The sequence below is a fragment of the Xiphophorus maculatus genome, chromosome 2, assembly GCF_002775205.1.
Source record: "Xiphophorus maculatus strain JP 163 A chromosome 2, X_maculatus-5.0-male, whole genome shotgun sequence".
Classification (NCBI taxonomy): domain Eukaryota; kingdom Metazoa; phylum Chordata; class Actinopteri; order Cyprinodontiformes; family Poeciliidae; genus Xiphophorus; species Xiphophorus maculatus.
The window spans coordinates 27757481-27776160 of NC_036444.1; the positions used below are offsets into that span (position 1 = coordinate 27757481).

Below are 18680 nucleotides of genomic sequence, written 5' to 3' on the forward strand. Positions count from 1 at the left end.
AATTGTGTAACCATTTGAGACTATCAAGGAAGATCTCCATTCCAGTGGTACAAACTTTGTGTTGTCACATTCGTATCTGTTTGGCAAACCAGGCTTGTTCTATCTTGTCATTTTTTTACCCTGTAGGGATGTTAGTGTTTCTAGTTATTTTAAAACTCAGACTGTACGCTGAAGTATTTATTTTTCCGTCCGTCCATCATTTTACATGTTTATCCTTGAATACTGGTGCCTATCTCCGAGGTTAAGGGTCGAGAGGCGTGGTACACCCTGGACAGATCGCCAGTCCATCACAATTTGTTTTCTTGTTGGGTTTTAAAATTTGAGTCAGTAAAATTTTGAATTTGCATCTCTAAGTTTAAACAATGCAGTTTAGAAATGTCATGGCAGGCAGGGTGTAATATTCACTGGTAATTATGATACATTCTGGTGATACTGGTGTATCAGTTCAAAACATAAGATACATATTTCTATCATTTCATCTCAAACTAAATTTATAAAATCTATCCAGCAGAAACCTATAAAAAATGACCTTAGCCCAGTAGCAAATAGAATAGTCATATATACTGTAGGTATGCTGTCACTGCTAACATCCACTTTCTGGAGCAGTGTTTAGTTTAGTAGGTATAATTTAGAGCCTGCGTATGAAAAGTAATAATAGAGAATCGCTTCACAGGATCATAATTTTTCATCTTCAGAAATGACCTTGATGCAATAAAGCCCCATAAGAGTGATGTCGATATTTAGTCAATGCAGTTAGTAATTTTATTCTCTAATTAACAAATACAAGCATTTTTGTGTTTTAAAAAAAAATTCAGATGGAAACAGAAATTAAAAGATCCTCGTCATTACTTTGACATTTTAAATGTTTTTCTTTTTTTTTTTGCACAACACAATTTCTAACATTAACCAGTGAAAACATTTTTGTCTCCCAGGTTGTCACGGAAGCGTCACCATGTTTTTATTTTATTTGCACCGGGCAACAATTTTTTTTTTTACCGTTGAACTCTTAAAAAAGCCCTAAGGCAAACCTTGTCTTTACCACATGTTTCTCCAGAACACCGTACCATCTGTTTGCTGTAGTCCCTGGCAAACCTTTAATTACAGATTAAATCACAAATCACTTTGTCCAAGCAGCTCATGGCTCATTAGTTGCTATAGACTCTGCTTATAGAAATGGATGTGACATCACAGTGCTTTGACCAAGTCACGTTCATATATAATAAAAAAAGTTATTCCCTCAGTAACTTCCAGAGGGAATACCAGGTTTTTACCAGGTTCTGGGATTATTTAAATCCCACTTGAAGTGTACAAAAATATGCTCAATAGACTGCTTCCTCTTACTGTTTATAAGGGGAAGCCAAATGTCATTCAACTGTGAATACCATGTACACACATTTTTATCCTCTCCAATAAAAACAATTAAAGATTCTCCAAAATAAAAACATACAACTATAAAAGTAAACATTTAGAACATTAGCTATATATGATTAGCATTACTACCAGTGGCGGGGGAAATGGCATAAGCTCGATAAGAGTTGGTCAACTAGCTTGAATGTTGACCAGAGCAACGTTTTTACCTCTGTTGCTTTCAGCAGGAGTTTAAATTCGGGTTTTTCAACAACAGAATGTTTCAGCTGCTCTTAAAGACTCATGGAGTTTGTTAGCGTCTGAGTCCAGTTTGAATTGTTAGCTCGGGTTGCTAGAAGGCTACAGGCTACCGAATTTGTGCTTCAGCTTGTTTTTCTGTGTAGCAGTTATCCTAATATTGCTGCATTTTCAAGTATGCAACATAAAACCAGCTACTTACCTTATAGCTGTTGAACAACACTGCATTGACCCATAAGCTCTGGTCGGCATGTGTCCGACAGGCTCTTCTGTTGTGCTATCCCTTTATAAAAATAGTGTTGTAGAACCGAACGTGTCCTGGGAAAAAAAAGTTGGTCGCTTATGTGTTTACATTCACGCCACTTTTGCCTCTGAAACCTGCATTGATAACTGCCAGTTATGCAAAAATAATAAAACAGAAAAGAAACAGGAAAAGAAATCAGATTTAAGAGATTTGTTTGTCTCAGAAAAATCTGCGGCAAATATGCATGTTTCAACTGAGCTAAACGGGTTTAACTCGGGTTTGCATATCAGTAGTTATTTAATGTTTTGTTTTATCTTTCAAAGGCATATGATATAAATTAAAAATACACGGCTAACTGCATTACAGAAAGAGGCGCCGTGTAGGTGTTCATAATAGCGTTTTACATACTTGCACATGGCTGGTATGCCCTCGGTAGATGTGGGCAACTATAACAATAAAACGGCTTTGTAGCCGGATTGCTTCACTGCACTGAAATGTGTACATTCAGAGCATCGAGAACAAGAGCGCTATAGAGAGAGGAGAGGACTGCAAAGTGAAAAAGCACCGCTGATCCCAGCAGCATTTTGTGTTAGGAATGTGGTTAATTTCTTCCCTTATTAGAGAGATAAAACCTGAACAGTAGCTTTGAGTATATGACAGTTTGTATGTTTTCCAACTTTAATATTAGGTATTTGTGGCAATTCATACTAGGATTGATGTTTGCTGGATGTTGCGTTTGTGTGTTAGCATCACGCCCGTGTGTGAACTGCACCTAATAATGGATGTACCATATAGCTGAGTCAATATAATGCAGTGAGTGGACTCGCATCCGCTGGCCTCTGCTGAGTTTTCCCAACAATCAATACAGTCTCTGTAAATTGGAGTGACAAACACCCAACCGACCAGCAGCCTCAAGGATAGTGGTCGGTTGGGTTTCCATTTCAAAGCAGTCCTGATCCATCTTTAACCTTTGAGTTGTAAAAACAACTGGGTACATTGCGGTTACGCTTCATAAATATCGTAAAGAAAGAACGTATGAGTAAAACTCCTTCTGGCTGCACAGCATCCAAAACCCAGAGTAAACATGCAAGCCCAAAAGACTTCTAAACAAAAGTCAACAAAAAGAACAAATCAGAACCAATGTAACAGAGAAACACTAGCATGCTGCTACCACGAGGAGCGCAACTCTAGAAAGTTTATGGAGTTTAAGAAAAACTCACTGTACTTGTAAAGCATTTCAAATGTTTTGTAAGACAACTTTAGAATAAAACCAGATAAACGTTGTATTTAGATCCCCCCCTCCGGTTCCCTGCTGGAGAGGAAAAAACCTACTGCTGATAATTACCATTGGTTTTAGCTGTTGTCACCTTAATGTGGTAAATCTTAAATGTATGCGTGAAATGTACAAGAAAACAGGATGCAGTGCTTTGCTACTAATTGTCAACACTACGAAAAGTAGATGACAAGGTCAGGAAAATTTTAATTAAAAAAAATAGCAAGGGAGAGGGAACTAGGTCAGTTAAGCTAGCTTGACTTTGACAACTTTAACATGTAGATGTGCTGCAGAATTTGGTGTCTTTTGGGTTAATTTAAAAAACAAAATAAAATAAAAATAAAAGGCGACCCACACACCAGCTCTGACCAATCATTAGTAGAGCAGGTGTTTAAATTGGCTAATCAACCACTGCAATGTTCAGACGATCACTTATTAATTAATAATTACAAAATAAACAGCAAGCCTGAAAACATGATACTGTACCGATCTGAATGTTTGTGTATTTTTTTGGTGTTGAATCCTGATACGCTAGTGCCGTTGTTGTCGGTCAGTTGTTATGGCAACAAGTCTGTGCGTAGCACAGCCAACAGAGTGAGGGAAACAAAGAATATGAGTGATTTTGCTGTGCTGTGGCGCACTGCTCTAAATTAATAATACATACATCTCTACGTTTCATTTTGTTAACAGGATTGTTCCGTGGCAGCCATGGGTGGCAAGTAAAAGAAGAGTTTTATTGCCCTCCGGTGTTGTTCGCATGCGCTAAATTTGCGGATGTAAACAATAACATGCAACATGTCTTTGCGAATTAGCTAAACCTGAATGAGCTCCATTTGTTGTAATGAAAAGCAGATATTCAAAAATGTCAACGTTTCTGCAAGTAAAATAAATACATGAAGTAGAAATAGTTGATCATTAAAAAAAAAAAAATTCTATTTGAATATATTTGGAAATAATTTGCATATAAACTAAATAAGTTGCATGTTAGAAGTTGATCTATAAGCTTCAGGCTGACAGTCTGCACCACTGCAACTTTTCTTTCTTCTGATGCCTTGGGAATGCATGGGTTGTTGTTGCCTTCTGTCACCGACAGTCCGTCCAAAACCAATAAGTACAGTATGTGGAATGGGAGGAATCCTGCTAAGCCATGCTGTGCAGCTTACAGACTGCGACGTGGGAGCACAGTGCCGCCTGTGACGTCAGGCTGCATCCTGAAAATAGCTGCGAGATCTTAGTTCTGCAAGCAGACGGATCCTCTGGAGGAGCGGAGAGAATGACTCAGCTTGTCTTGGCTCACACGGCCAAGATGGAGAGAAAGGAAAGATGCACCGTGAATGAATCAGAGGTATAGATAGGCACCTCCGCAGCATTGGAGATCCGGAGCTGAAGGACCGCCACACTGGTGTAGGAACCCCACGCCTTAATGTGGGGAGCGCAGGACAGGGCTCTTGTTGCTAAGGAATACCTGTTACCTTGGTGATAATGAAAGATGTTTAAGGATGCGTCATCGAGTTTGAACTTGAGAGCGATCAGCTGTTCTGCGTGGCTTGTCATCGGTCAGAGATGTGTTAGCGATGCCCTGTGACTCTGGTTGTTATTAGCAAGACGACGTCTTCCTTTCTGCATCTTCATGATGCAGAAAATTTTAGACCAGAATAAATTGAAGGAAGATGATGTAAGACAGAGCAAGCTTTATGTACTTGCTGCTTTGTCTGTTGGATTAAAAAAAGCAACAAAAAAAACCCCTCCAAGAGCAGAAAAAGGTGCTAAATACTCCCTTTTGGTACATTTGTTTTCAATTTTAACCATCAAGTGAGAAATGTTACCAGAGACATTAAGCAGTGTAACAAAAACACACTTGAGTAATATTTTAATGGCATATTGTGCCTCACACATGCCAATCAAAATTGCTACCGAAACGAGGAAAACCCCAGCTTTGACCGTATAGGTCACGTCCCCACGAAGACTGCTGCATGTGTGTTGTGGATGGCTGATCAGCTCATAAGCTGCAATCCCCCCTCAAAAAAACAAAACAAAGGAGACTCCCAGTCCAACACTGTGTAGGCGAAGGAATTCGGAGCCACACGTCATTCTCTTTCAATATAAATGCGTCATCCTCTTCTCCCAAGCCTTTTAGCTGGAAACAAAACAAACACAAACTGGCAAGTGAAAGACCAGGCATGTAGACTTCTGGATCCCTCACAGCAACAGAATAATAATTATTATTATTTGTTTATTATCAGGAAATCTCCTCTTATCAGCATTAACAGCTACATATACTTTCTGTCTGTCTATGTGTCCAGCTAGACAAACCCCTGGCAGATGAAACATTTATTTTAACCATAGAAAATTACAAGCATAATTCTGAAAAGACAACGAAAAACAGTTAAAGGAGCAGCATTGATTCTTTTAAAAATATGTTTTTATTTACGTTATATTAAATTCATGTTGAGAATGATTTTATACCCTTTTCCAAAATCAATAAAAAAATTCTCTCAAACTATTAATCAAGCAATCTCCCCATTGTTTTAACCGATGAGCAAGGTTTCCTTTTTTGACCATTTATGTTTGGTGATGATTTGTTATGATTTCAGCCTGTCGCAATAAGCAATTAATCACTAAAAATTAAAATGGGGGAAATTTGTTTAGAGACGTCATAATCCGTTTTATTTATTGGTTTGGGTCGTAAGTGTTTTTTGTTCCCGTTTTATTATTGTTTGTCGTGTTTTTTTGACATTTAAAATATCTCCCAGTTCCAGTGTTAAGTATCCTTCACAAAATTAAGGTTTATTAGTCTTTGAGAGACTAAAAACAAGAGTATTGTCATTTACTGCTAGAATTACTGGGATAATTTATCACCCAGCAAAATTTGTTACAGAGACACGGGCAATTTAGCCATGTTTTTAGACCGGGGAGAACATGCAAAGTTATGCTACCAACGCTAACTTACATCGTGTCGAGCATCTTCTACATTCCTCATTACATCTGACCATTACTTTGCCGTCATAAACTTCAGTAGATGGCATGACTTAGCTGGTTTTCAGGTGTGAACAATGTACACAGTGTCGACATCTTTCCATCTACCTGAACATTTGTCACACTGGAATGTACTGAGCTAATTTTCCTCAGGAGGTAGGAGGGCTTTCCTGTCAGCAAACTACCCAGAAAAACATGCTGGGCTGTTTTTTTTTTTTTTTTTGTCCTTTTGTTTTCTCCCCGCTGGGGTTGGAGATACCATTACAGGGCGTGAGCAGAGAGATGGGGGGGAAAACTGCGCACAGCCAGACACACACAGACTCACGCCGGGGTAAAAGGTGTGACGAAGCAGCCTGTTCATGTCAATACTCATAAGAAGTTGACGGGTTGGATGATGCATTCTGCGGTAGCTCCCCTCGCGCCGCGTGCCGTTTTATTGGCTGAAACCTTCTTGTCTAGACTTGCAATTTACAGCTACAGCGACTGAAAGCGCGCTTTCAAATATCGAAGCGAGGAGGATTTATTTCTGGATTACTTGTCGAGGTTTAAGGACTCAGCAACGTAAACACTGGCTCAGTCCATTTACATTAGAGCAAAACATGCTTAAAAGTTAACTTATACACACAGTGTTTCTGAAAGTTCATTGCCAACCCAATAAACTGCTGCTATACAGTTTCTTCCAAAACTAATTTGATGTCAATATAAATCCAGCTGTTCTGCAAACGCCTCAGAGGTTTGATAAGAGAACATTAGTAGAAAACAAGATAAAACGGCACATTTTATTAAGTATGGAGCAAGGTTTCCCCCAGAAAACTTGCTAAGCCTGCTGGTTGGGGCACTCAGGCAGTCATTCATCCAGCGACTCGTCATGTTTTTGAGTTCAAAAATGTTTAAATTTGATAGGAAACTTGAAAATATCACTTAATTATGTGTTATTGGAAGATTAATAGCTGAACACCAACTATAAAGTTTTAAAAATGCAAACATTTAAAAAAAACTTCAATAAATAAGCAATGTTATTTATTGCTTGTTAAGCTTGGTGGGGGCCCAAATAAAGCCTGGTGGCCCGCCAGGCTTATAATACACTGCTATGCATTGCTTGCAGTTGTAGCAGAAGTAAATGTGAAAAAGCCAAGTGGCATGAACACTTTTCAAGACACTGGAGGATAGCAGTCTTTAAGCTAGCTTGATATTCGGGGTGGTTTCTGCCTTGCAGCTATTAATTGTAGGGTTATTTTGTGCTTTTAGCTCACAATGTGAACATGGTTGGAATATAATGGGATAAGACCATGAACTCCTAGGCACTATGGCAACGTGAAAATTAAAGGGACCTTTAAAAAAAAGAAGAAAATTGACTCTATTAGCTGATGCTTACTCACAACGTCTGTATTTACCTGATGTGTTATTTCTAACCATTTGACCATGTGATTTTTCAACACAGTTAAATAGACATAGGCATTCATTAGGTGAATAATACATTTCTGTGAAGCAACCTACCCGGTTATTCAGGTGTCACTCTGACTAATCATATGTTCAAGGGAGAAGAGTTTGAAACCTCTAAAACATTTCAAACAAAAACACCAGCATTGATATTGGGAGCAGAACAATGACTGCTCTCACATATTATCACTGTCACTTGTTTTCCACTCCTTATTAATAAAATGCTGTAACCATATGTGATGGTTTCTGCAGAACGCTTTAGTAGGGGTCGGCGATATGGACTTCAGGTTTTAGCGCAACATTTTGTGATGACAATAAAAGGGATGAAAACGATTTGCTTCTTTTTTTTGTAAGTAACCGTATGGCTGTGACTGCATGACACAGCGATTATAGATCCACAAACTGTGCTTGAAAAATATTCCCGTTTGTAACATGCTTCTTTAGGACACCAGTCGTATAAAGAAGTGTGATTTGCATCACTAAACTGCACACAGCAACTCCATTTAATAATTTTTTTTTAAATTTATTGATAATTATTGATTATCTCATTGAACAAACAATCCCAACAATACTGACCATTTTTAGGACTATTTTAAACACCGTTAATTGGAATATATTGTGACAACCATGAATCAAAATTCATATTGTAAGACATCTATCACGATAAATGACAAATGATAATACTATAAATGGCCATCTCTACGCCTCACCACAGACATGTAATGTCGCCTGACTGATAATTGCCTTAGTAGCAGACTAGCAGCCACTGTTCTTTTTTTAAGTAGTGAATCTGCCACTGTGGCTTGTGAGTTACTCCAATTTACCCGACTTGTCAAAAATCTACCTTCAGTTGGTCGGTGGTTGGTGTTCGTCTTTTGTCTTTCCTGATCTGTTGTTGTTTTTTGTTGCGTCCGATCGTGTCGACCCGTTTCCGTATGCAGGTTTTGTATTTGGACTTTTTCTGTGCCTGAATAATCTGTCTGTTTATTCTCCCCCTCTGGTCTCCGCCTCAGACCTGCATCTTCTGTTTTCCTGTGATTATCCACATCTCTGTTTGCGTTTTTCCGTCTCACCTTTTGTGTTTCTCAGCCGTCCCCTGTCTTGTTTGTTTCTGCAGCCGTTTTAAGCTGTTCCCCCGCTGAGTTTTCTTTTCTTCCTGTGACCATGCCTCCTCTGCCCATCTTAAAGAGACTGTTTTAATTCTGCTTACAGCTAAGCTTGGCTTCAGGAAGTTAAAGAGGGGGGAGGTGGTATTAGTACAGCCAATAGCAGGATGAGTCTCACAAAAGCACCGAGCTTATAGATGTGATGTATGACACTCTACGTGACTGCTTTGGTAAAAAGGGACGGAACATCCTGCTGCAAGGACAGAGATCCTTGACAGCCTGCGTATTTTTGTTTTGTGTGTGTGTGTGTGTGAATGCTTGATAGAGTTGTAAAATCACAATGAAATCTCAATGTCAAGTTATCACCCTTCTCCCTCCCCAAAATCCTGTCTGCATGTGTGTGTGTGTGTGTGTGTGTCTTTGCATCGTCACAACGTTAAGGTTTTGATACCTAAACCTATGAGGCCCCCTTTTTTCTGGTGTTGCCATGGCAACAAACAGATAGGTTGTTGGGTCCTGTAGCCACAGATTTTGTGCAGTCAAAGTCCAAAGTGTTTGACTTCTTGGTTGCCTAATCCTGTTTTAGGCTTAGTCCACATTTTCTGTGTTTTGGCCTTTCATCCACACAAAAAACTCTGTTTAATGTCATTCAAATGATTATTTTATATATAAAAAAAAAAACTCAGAACTGACTCACCACCAACTTATTTGTGTTTGCGTGTGCACCTTCGGAAAAACAAGAGACTTAGGGTCCCACACATCACAGTCTGTGTCTAGTAATGCATCAATATATCCATATTCTTGCTTTGACACGATTCCCAATCAACATCGTCTTGTGTTTTATAAAGTTTATATTCTAATGCTCTCTTAAAAAATAGTTCAACCTGAATATCTGTCAACACAAATGAACTCTTTGCTTTATGTCTTGATTTCTCTCGCTGTCTTGCAGCCGAGTGAATCGCTGAAAAACACCATTTCCTTCTAAATAGCATTATACATCTCTGTGAATTTATTTTAACCACCTTGCTGATGATGAAAGTCGCCAACTTTCAGGTTTCTTCACTCAGAAGCAAAAACGTTCCCAGTTCAACCAAATAGTGCTTCTGTCTGATGCGGCTCTCTGATAAAAACGCTTCTTTTTATTGACAGTGCCATCCCTTCCCAATCCCTTGATACTGTTGAAAAAGCTGATATCTGAATGAAAGCACGGCTAACTTTGAAATGAGTCATCCTCTCTTAGAGCTCAGTCTACAGTCGTCCTTGTGAGTCATGGCTCGAAACACAAAAATCAAGCGATACAGGCCAGGTTTGCTAAGTTTTGTTTCAATGTTGTGTTCACAGGCCTGAAACCCAGCAGAAAGCCCCGGTTAGTACCCCGCCCCCTCCCCCGCCGCCGCCTCCACCTCCACCTGAGCTGGCAGGGCCGACAGAGCCGGAGGAAGAGATACTGGGCTCTGATGATGAGGAGCAGGAGGACCCAGCAGACTACTGTAAAGGTCAGCGTTACAGACACATGTGCTGAATTTATCCGTTTGGGACCTTCCACCCTCCACATCTGCCCCACAGAGCTCGATAATGGCGTGTTTTTTGTTTTTTTTCCCCCCTCTGTTCCTTTTCTTTCAGTGTTATAGAATATAACATTATATAAACATTAGCGTGTCTCAAACAATTCAAGGTTGTTTGGCTCCTGCAAGAATGGAGCAACTGTAGCATACAATGATGAATTCATTTCATGCATTTAAGTGCGTTATTTATTTATTTTTTTTATAAATCATGCAAAATTCTGTAAAGAATAAGCTGCAGTAAGAATTTTACATGTTAAAATTCTAAATATTTACTCGTTATTGCTTATCTTTTCTGACTTGTGGTCTAGCTTAAAACTCGCAAGTTTTATTCATGTCCATATTTGAAATGAAGAAACATTTAAAAAGGGTAAAAACATGTAGCTGAGAATTGAGACAACATTTGACACTGAATTCTGGATCAGAGCGTAATGCAGTTGCCACCTAGAATAAAAGTAGTGAAGGAAAAGTGTCCAGGTTGAATGTAAGTTCAAAGGGCTTACATATATGTGCTGATTTATCTAGTTAATAGGAGAAAGTTGCAAAAAATGTTGCATGCAAGCAGTTAGTTGGAAAAGCAACCAAAAGACAGAGTTGCTTGTAATTTGCGACAGAGGAAAAGTCTGTATTTGAAAAAAATAATTTACAAGCATTCCTGCAGAATTCAGGAAGATCCTGTAATTTCTGCTCCCATTCTGACCTGCATTAATGTTCAAATGCATGTCGGCATATTTTTTCCAATTGAGTCACTGTTAATCTCATTAAAGTGCAACTGCACTATTGCAACAAAGGTGTTGAAATGATGTTCTATGGAGACTCGCGATAAACTCTACAAGTCTGTCTGCATTTAGTTTTCAACATGCTCAACCCTAGCATTTCACATAAAGCCACTACATGTATGTATCTTGTAAGGAAGGTAAGAACCGTTATGCTGAGTCAGAGCACATTTGAAGTTAAAGGATCTATTTAATTTGGTTGATTTCCCTCAAAAAGAACAAAAGAAACAAGTTTGAGCTGCGGCTAATTATTGTGGATACAAAAACAGGTTTAATGTTTTGAGAAAGTAGTTATTTTGTAAGTTAATAATGCAATCTGTGAATGGCAGCGGACATTTTGAACTGGTAGACGTGTATAAAAATGAGAAAACAAGATACAACTGCACATTTTATTAAGTATGAAACAAAGTTTCCCCCAGAAAACTTGCTAAGCCTGGTGATTGGGTGCTAGGGCAGTCATTCATCCAGCGGCCCGTCGTATTTTTGAGTTAAAAAATGTTTAAATTTTACAGAAAATCAGTATACATCACTTAATAATTATGTGTGATTGGAAAATGACCTGAACACCAACTATAAAGTCTTAAAAAATGCAAACATTTTAAAAAGACTTAAATAAATAAGCAATGCTTAGCCTGGTGGGGGCACAAGTAAAGTCTGGTGGCCTGCCAGGCTTATCATGGAATGGGGGAAACCCTGACGAAACTTTGTGCTCACAAACATCACCTTGTTGTTTTGCTTCCCCAGAACTATTTGTCATTGTGCAATTGCTTTTGTTGTTTCTGATTTGTTCTTCTTGTAGACTTTATTTTTTTTTTTTGGTTGAGGCCATGGAAGTTTGCACAAATCACTCGTTCTGGTTTGGATGCTAATTTTGGATGGTGGTAATGAGACATAATTGTGGTAAAGAAAAAAAGGCATTGTTTTTCCAACTGAGAGCAGCTGAATCGCATCTTAAAAGCTCAAATATCTGAACTATGACCTCAAATCCCAGAGGAGTTGAGAAGGAGGCTTCATGGAGAGCAGGAAAAAAAACTGTTATCTCTGAGGAGTGCACTTAAAAAGAAAAAAGACCAGGTATAGTCTATTTAGATTTCATATTTACAAGATGTTCAGGTTTTCTAGCTCTATAACAATATATCTGCCCTTTACGAATTTATTTATTAGTTTAGTAATTATCAGTGTTGGTGAATTTTGATCAAACTCCATCAATGCCACAAAAGCTTTCTGACTGGAGACAGCAACATATTTTTCTAAGGAAACAGTCAAACTGTCAGTTTTCACTTCATTAAGACAAGAAATCATCAGAAAAGTGAAATAATAACATTTCTTTTATATACTTTGCTGTCAAATCATTGATAAAAGAAAAATATGTTTTTAATTTGGCAACTTCAACACACTGTTTACTTTGCAGCGTCTTGTAGAGCAGTGTAAAAGTATTTTGTGAGTAGAGGTTGTTTTTTTTTGAAGCTTTAAACTTAACAATGCCTTTCATATGATGTCCTTTTTCTTTATCTTTTTATTGTGAAAGCCTGTTGAAATCTCACCATTCACACTGGAAAGGCTTTTGAGCTTTCACTCATTGACTCATTTGTCATGCTTAAAATAAACTCTTGTGACAAATCATGCTTACAGCACAAAAACAAATGTATATGTTGAATTCCTGGCATATTAAAAATCCAGCCCATAAATTGATTAATGTTTAGGTAGTAGTATTAATGGATAATTCTTCAGATTTTGGCCTTGATCAATGTTTTTCCATTGTAATCTCTGCAGAAAAGAATATAAAGGAAGTGAAAGTGGTGATTATTTGTATTTTCAGTTTTTGAATCCTAAAGAGGGTTGGAGCTCAAGGACATTTCTGCTTGTTTAATTATAAAGACATTATATTTGTTTTTGTTTGCTTGTTTTTTTACTGTTTTTTACTTTTTAACTTTTGATACTTTTAGTTTTTATGTCTTTTTATAGTCACATACTTGTTTTAACATTAATTGCCCATTCGCGACTTGAATAAATCTGAAATCTGTAATGGACTGATTTGATTGATTTGATTTGCTGTGGTGAAAATAGTCAATTTAATGAAAATATGTCTTTACTGCGTTATTGCAGAGCTTATTGATGGAGACTGTCATACTGATATGTTTCAAGCTACAGTTTTACACATTTTTCATATCTGGTGATGTAAAAGAATTTTAATAGTAAAGAAACAAAGCGCATCATCCACATCATCAAAACCCTATTACATGTGTTGCTTTTCAGGTGACATATTGTTTTTGTATTAGGATGAAAAGTGTAAATTTAACAATTTGTTACAGGACGGAGAAAATCATTTTTGCTTTTTTTTTGCTTTTCCATACTTAAAGTAGTTATTCGATGGATTGATAGTCTGCTATTATGTCAGTCATTTTAGGTGAAGGATGTTCATCAGCGCAGACAGAGTGTCTGCATAGCATAGCATGTGATTGGACATGTTTCCAGCTAATTTGTATAGCATTCCCGTAAATTGTGATGCATATGTTAGATATACAGTTGGAACTAAATAAATTATTCTTACTATTAAACATACTCTTCATGAAGCCCACATTTCTGTATGAAAAATATTTGTTTGATGTAACATCAAACAAATATCTTTAACGTTGTGTTTCCGTGTGGCGGTGCGTTGCGTAGATGCTCCTTTAAATCCTAGCTTGCCGTTGTGTCGGCGTCAGATGCAGCTCTCTGTGTGACCTTCACCTTCCTTGCTTCGCCTCTCTCAGGAGGATACCATCCGGTGAAGATCGGGGATTTATTCAACGGAAGGTACCATGTGATCAGGAAGTTGGGATGGGGCCACTTCTCCACAGTATGGCTGTGCTGGGACATACAGTGAGTCTCATCACACACAAACACCTTCACTGCAGCACGATCTGCCCTTTCAGAGTTTCGTGGGGTTTTTTGGGTTTTTTTCTGTCTGCACATCCTCTACAAACACAGACGTGACCCAGAAACGGCACTCACTCATAGCGCTGAAGTCGACACTTACAGGTGCTGGCTTTGAAGCGCACGTCACACGCACCGGAAGCGCACACCACACATGCACTTGTTGACAGAATCTGACTCGTCTCCTCACTGACAACTGCAACCAACACCGTCCTGCGCTGGAAACCGAATCTGTCAGCTTGAACTATAACTCGGTTCGCCGTGGCAACCAGGGCAGATGGCTGACAGGATCAGCAACCAGGAGTAACTTCTCACCAAACTCATTTGTTCGGGCCGCTGGTGTTAATTACACTAATGTTTGAAAATAAGTTGGGAGTTTGGTTACTATTTTGGAACCAAACTCCAACACGATGTTAGACAAATAAACTGTATGCCTTTTGTTTTTGTAAATCTAAATTTAACAATGGATTAGTTCCTTCTACGTACATCCTTTCTTACAATGTTCTCTTTTATTTTGGCTTTAAAACGAAAAATTAAAATTGCAATTGTGGGTTCTGATTTGAAAAATTCTGTCATTATATACTGAGGCATATAATGTTTATTTTCTTCTGATTTTCTTTCACTGCTTGGAAAAGTACTTTTTTAATATAATGGGGTAAATGACTAAATAAATAAAAAATATCTACTGATATCATAACATACTTAGAAACATCAACCGCAGCTTTTCTGAGATATAATCTAGAGTTATAAATAGTTTTCTTTAATATTTTTTTTCTATCAGACTCAATAACTGTAAACTATAAACTATTGTTTCCTATAATAAAAAGCCCAGCAGCTCATCATCTATACTTTTTTAGTATTACTTTGAGTAGTTGGATTATTTGCTTCCTAATGCAAGTCTATCTGCCAAGAAATGAGTCTTGCCATTTCTCAAAATCTCATTAGTTATTATTATGCTGGCGTTCACGGCATGCTGGAGCTAATAACAGCACAGAAATGAATAAATGTCCTGCAAAGGTAAGAGAAGGCAAGATTATACATGCGTGGTAATTAAAACTTAAAAAAAAACCAAAACAAGGTTGGGTAAAATAAAATATTATATTCAAAGGTAAAAAAAAAATATTACCATGACTTCTGTCCTTGCATAAAAGCTGCAATGTGCAGTAATGTTTTCAAGGAGCCAGCTGTTTCTGTAGAGTTCAAGGAAGCTGATTTCGTAACTACAGTATATCCTTCATCCCTTTTGTTTAGTTCTGCTCCTGGGCGCCCAAAGTGATTTTAGGGGACTATACATATTAGTTAAAAGGCGAGCAGAGCCTTGTGGAACAGTGATATCTCTTCACTCTGCTCTGTAATTGCATAACGACACAAGTTTTCCCAGAGAAAACCAGGCAGGGATTCGGATTCCAGTCTGTCAGTCAGTTTGCCCTCTGTGTTTGTGTTGGACTACAGAGTGAAGAACTTCGTGGCGATGAAGGTGGTGAAGAGCGCCCAGCACTACACGGAAACGGCCCTGGATGAGATCAAATTGTTGCGATGTGTGAGAATCTGATTGGTTTATTAATTAATTTTTTTTATCAGTATTTGGGTTTTTATCCTTCCTGTCTTGTCATTTCTAGTCTTTTTTTCTTCTTTTGATCTTGCAATTGTTCACCTCTTTATGTTCTCTTGACGTTTGCCTCTGCTGTTTTTTCTTCTTCTATTTTAACATCATTCCCTCTCGTCCATTTCACCTCCAGGTGAGAGAGAGCGACCCCGGCGACCCGAACAAAGACATGGTGGTGCAGCTGATAGACGACTTCAAGATCTCCGGCGTCAACGGCATACGTATCCTCGTCAGACGTTTTACCCGTGTCGTGTTTTTACGAGCGTTCCCGTCAGAGATGCGATATTGGCAGCCCTTGACTCGTCTACCCAGATGTGTGTATGGTGTTTGAGGTGCTGGGTCATCACCTGCTGAAATGGATCATTAAATCCAACTACCAAGGTCTGCCGCTGCCGTGTGTCAAGAGCATTATCAGACAGGTGATAATACCCACGCAGCAACACACTGCGGTGGATTCCATTAAATATGGATGAAGCGCCCGAAACATGGCAATTCATCAAATTACCCCAGTTTGACACCTTTTATCCCCTCGAGGAATCACAATTAATCCGCATTTAACATGAATTACTGCCATGCTCTGTTTCTTTTTTAAATATTCATAATTTTCTGAATTATTTTTTGTTTTCATGTATAAAAGGGAAGCTTTAGCTTTCTGCTGCTTCATCTTACAGAACATTATTGGCTGGATTATTGTGCTAAAACCAAAGTAATTCAGTAGGCGTTATTAATATTAGAGACTCATCCATGTGTCCCTAATAGCCCTAATGTAATTTTTTCCAAAACAATTACAGGAAAAAATGCATATAGGCATGGATGGAAGAAGTGGTGTAATAATTTTTTATCCAAGACGGGTTTTTTTTCTTTAATCTTGTTATAAAACAAAATAAGAAAACGTAACCTGATGACCTTATAAGAGGTTTGCTTTAGTTTAGTGGACTTAATAGGAGGACTTTTGCTATCTTTGCGTCACTCAGTAGGATGAATAAATATTTCACACGATCTTTCCCAAAACGGCTGCTCTGGTTGTTTATACGATTTTGTCACCAGAAAGAAAAACGAGCCAGAAATTTTGGCTGAAAAATGGATCCGTTTCCACCACTTTTGAAGCACTAGCTGCATGGTTGGTGTTCTTCTTTAATAAAAGCCTGAATTTGTTTAAGCACATCACTTGGTAAAATCTTCAATTGAATAAATTAAGGATGACCGGGGTCTGAGAAAGGGTCGAAGTCTGAATGCATTGGAGGCTTCTTTGCTGCATCTTTGCTCACAAACTATAGTGATGGCATAAAGCAACCATTTACTTAATATTCGTAAATTTATTACTGAGCTGAAGGCATGATAGTTGTTAGCAAAGCGAGGGAAGAGGCATCAACTGTTCATACTGGGTCCCCATTTAGACTCCAAACACACACAACAGTCAGCCAGCTGTCGCCTGGGAGGGAAAATGTTGTTGGTTCTTTTCTGCTTAAAATATCCAAAGATGCACAACTTCTGTTAACTCCTGATGCGGTCGGTTGTCCTCGATTTCGAGGCGGCACAACAAGGTTTATAATTCAGTTGGGCCAAACGCAAGAGACGCAGACAGTGGTTCAATTTAGACTCGAGCAACGCTGCTATTCTCAGACACAAGACTTGGGGGCATTTTCCCATCAGACACCTGATCAGCATGTGAAGTTGTTGAACTCTTTCAGTCTGCCTCTTGAAAGCTGCCCAGACGATGAAAGAAGTGATAAATGAGGCTATTTTCCTCTTCAATATCCAAAAAGAAAAGAAAGCGACATGAAAAAAAAAAAAACCCTCCAAAAGATTAACTGTTTGGTTTTGGATGAGTGTACTAATTTAAAGTTTTTACATATTTTGTTAATATGTAAAAAAAAAAAAAAAAAAAGAAAATATTGAAGGAGAGAAAAATCAGCGTCGTTAAGAATGTCTGTTGATTTAAACGTCTGTGCAGGTCCTGCAGGGTTTGGACTACCTCCACACGAAGTGTAAAATCATCCACACAGACATCAAACCTGAGAACATCCTGATGTGTGTGGACGACGTGTTCGTGAGGCGCATGGCCATGGAGGCCACCGAGTGGCAGAAAGCTGGAGCTCCACCCCCGTCCGGATCAGCTGGTACCAACACAAGCACTGCTTTCATTTACATTTTTAGTATTTTTCCCCTTCCCCCCGTTTATGAACATTGTTAGAACAATTAAACGTGAGTGAAACTTGGCCCGTTGGTGCAGGGTTGTCACCGTCGGTATCGACATTTGTTCCAGAGTAAAATACAAAGGCACAGGAACTGAGCAATCAAAATAGTCAAAAGAACAGAATATAATCTGGCATTACAAAGTGTTTGGTGAATTTATCCAGACTTTCACATTTCTTTCTTAAATAATCATGGAAGCTGTTATTAGAACAACCATGATAACAAGAAGTATTATTTTAGGTACGTCCACCATCTGGGACATACTGCAGTGTGTTTGGCCAGTTACTCAGCTAATCTACTACTTTAGCCCAGAAGGGATTGACCCATTTGCCTAAAGGTTCCTACTTCTAATTTACATTTGCAGCACATATTGTCTTCTATTAATTTAATCACATGTTGTCTCACAGTCATGTGATGAGATCTTGCGTATGATTTTTATATTGTGTAAGCTTCCCTTGTGTATCGCTAACATGTTTTTCACAAACTGCCAAAAATCCCCAGCCCTTGTTCCGGTTCTCGCAGTTCTGGGATCCTCACTAGTTGACAGCTTGGTTAATTTCTGAAAACAGGGAAGTCATACTTTTTTCTTGTGGTAGCTTCAAGTCAGGGGTTTTGAGCCTCAGATTTAAACCAAAACATTATTATGACGAACAGTCAGCTCTTAAAAATCTGCTTCATGCAAAGACAAGTTGATGTTTAGGTATTAGCAGCATGGTAAACATATGAGGTTTCTCTAAGGGAGCTGCAGGGAGTATTTCCTCTTGTCTGCATTCGTTATGTCGTTAAGTTAAATTAACACCAGATAGAAGTTGCTAAATCTTTTTCCATTAGGTGTTTTCTTTCTAATGGGTCTTTTAATCAAATTGTATATGTCAGTTTTATTGAAGTTACAAATAAAACGTAATACTTTGGGCCTGAATACTGAAACCCCATCAAACTAGTGGTATTTCAATGCCGGGGTGTCAAAGGTCAAGAGGGAC

General features: G+C 38.4%; 1 protein-coding gene across 6 annotated transcripts in view; it reads left to right on the forward strand.

The window, feature by feature from the left end:
- The window catches only part of LOC102225031 (SRSF protein kinase 2-like), a 68064-nt gene that overhangs the window by 28371 nt on the left and 21013 nt on the right, over positions 1 to 18680 (forward strand). For 5 of the 6 annotated variants that reach the window (XM_023349672.1, XM_023349679.1, XM_023349689.1 and 2 more), the window contains 6 exons: positions 9986 to 10140; positions 13736 to 13844; positions 15351 to 15438; positions 15638 to 15725; positions 15817 to 15923; positions 17459 to 17624. In XM_023349672.1, coding sequence (XP_023205440.1) covers positions 9986 to 10140; positions 13736 to 13844; positions 15351 to 15438; positions 15638 to 15725; positions 15817 to 15923; positions 17459 to 17624 — 713 coding nt within the window. Of the gene's footprint in view, positions 1 to 9850; positions 9907 to 9985; positions 10141 to 13735; positions 13845 to 15350; positions 15439 to 15637; positions 15726 to 15816; positions 15924 to 17458; positions 17625 to 18680 lie in introns of those variants that run through there. The other variant, XM_023349685.1, reaches the window with a different exon arrangement.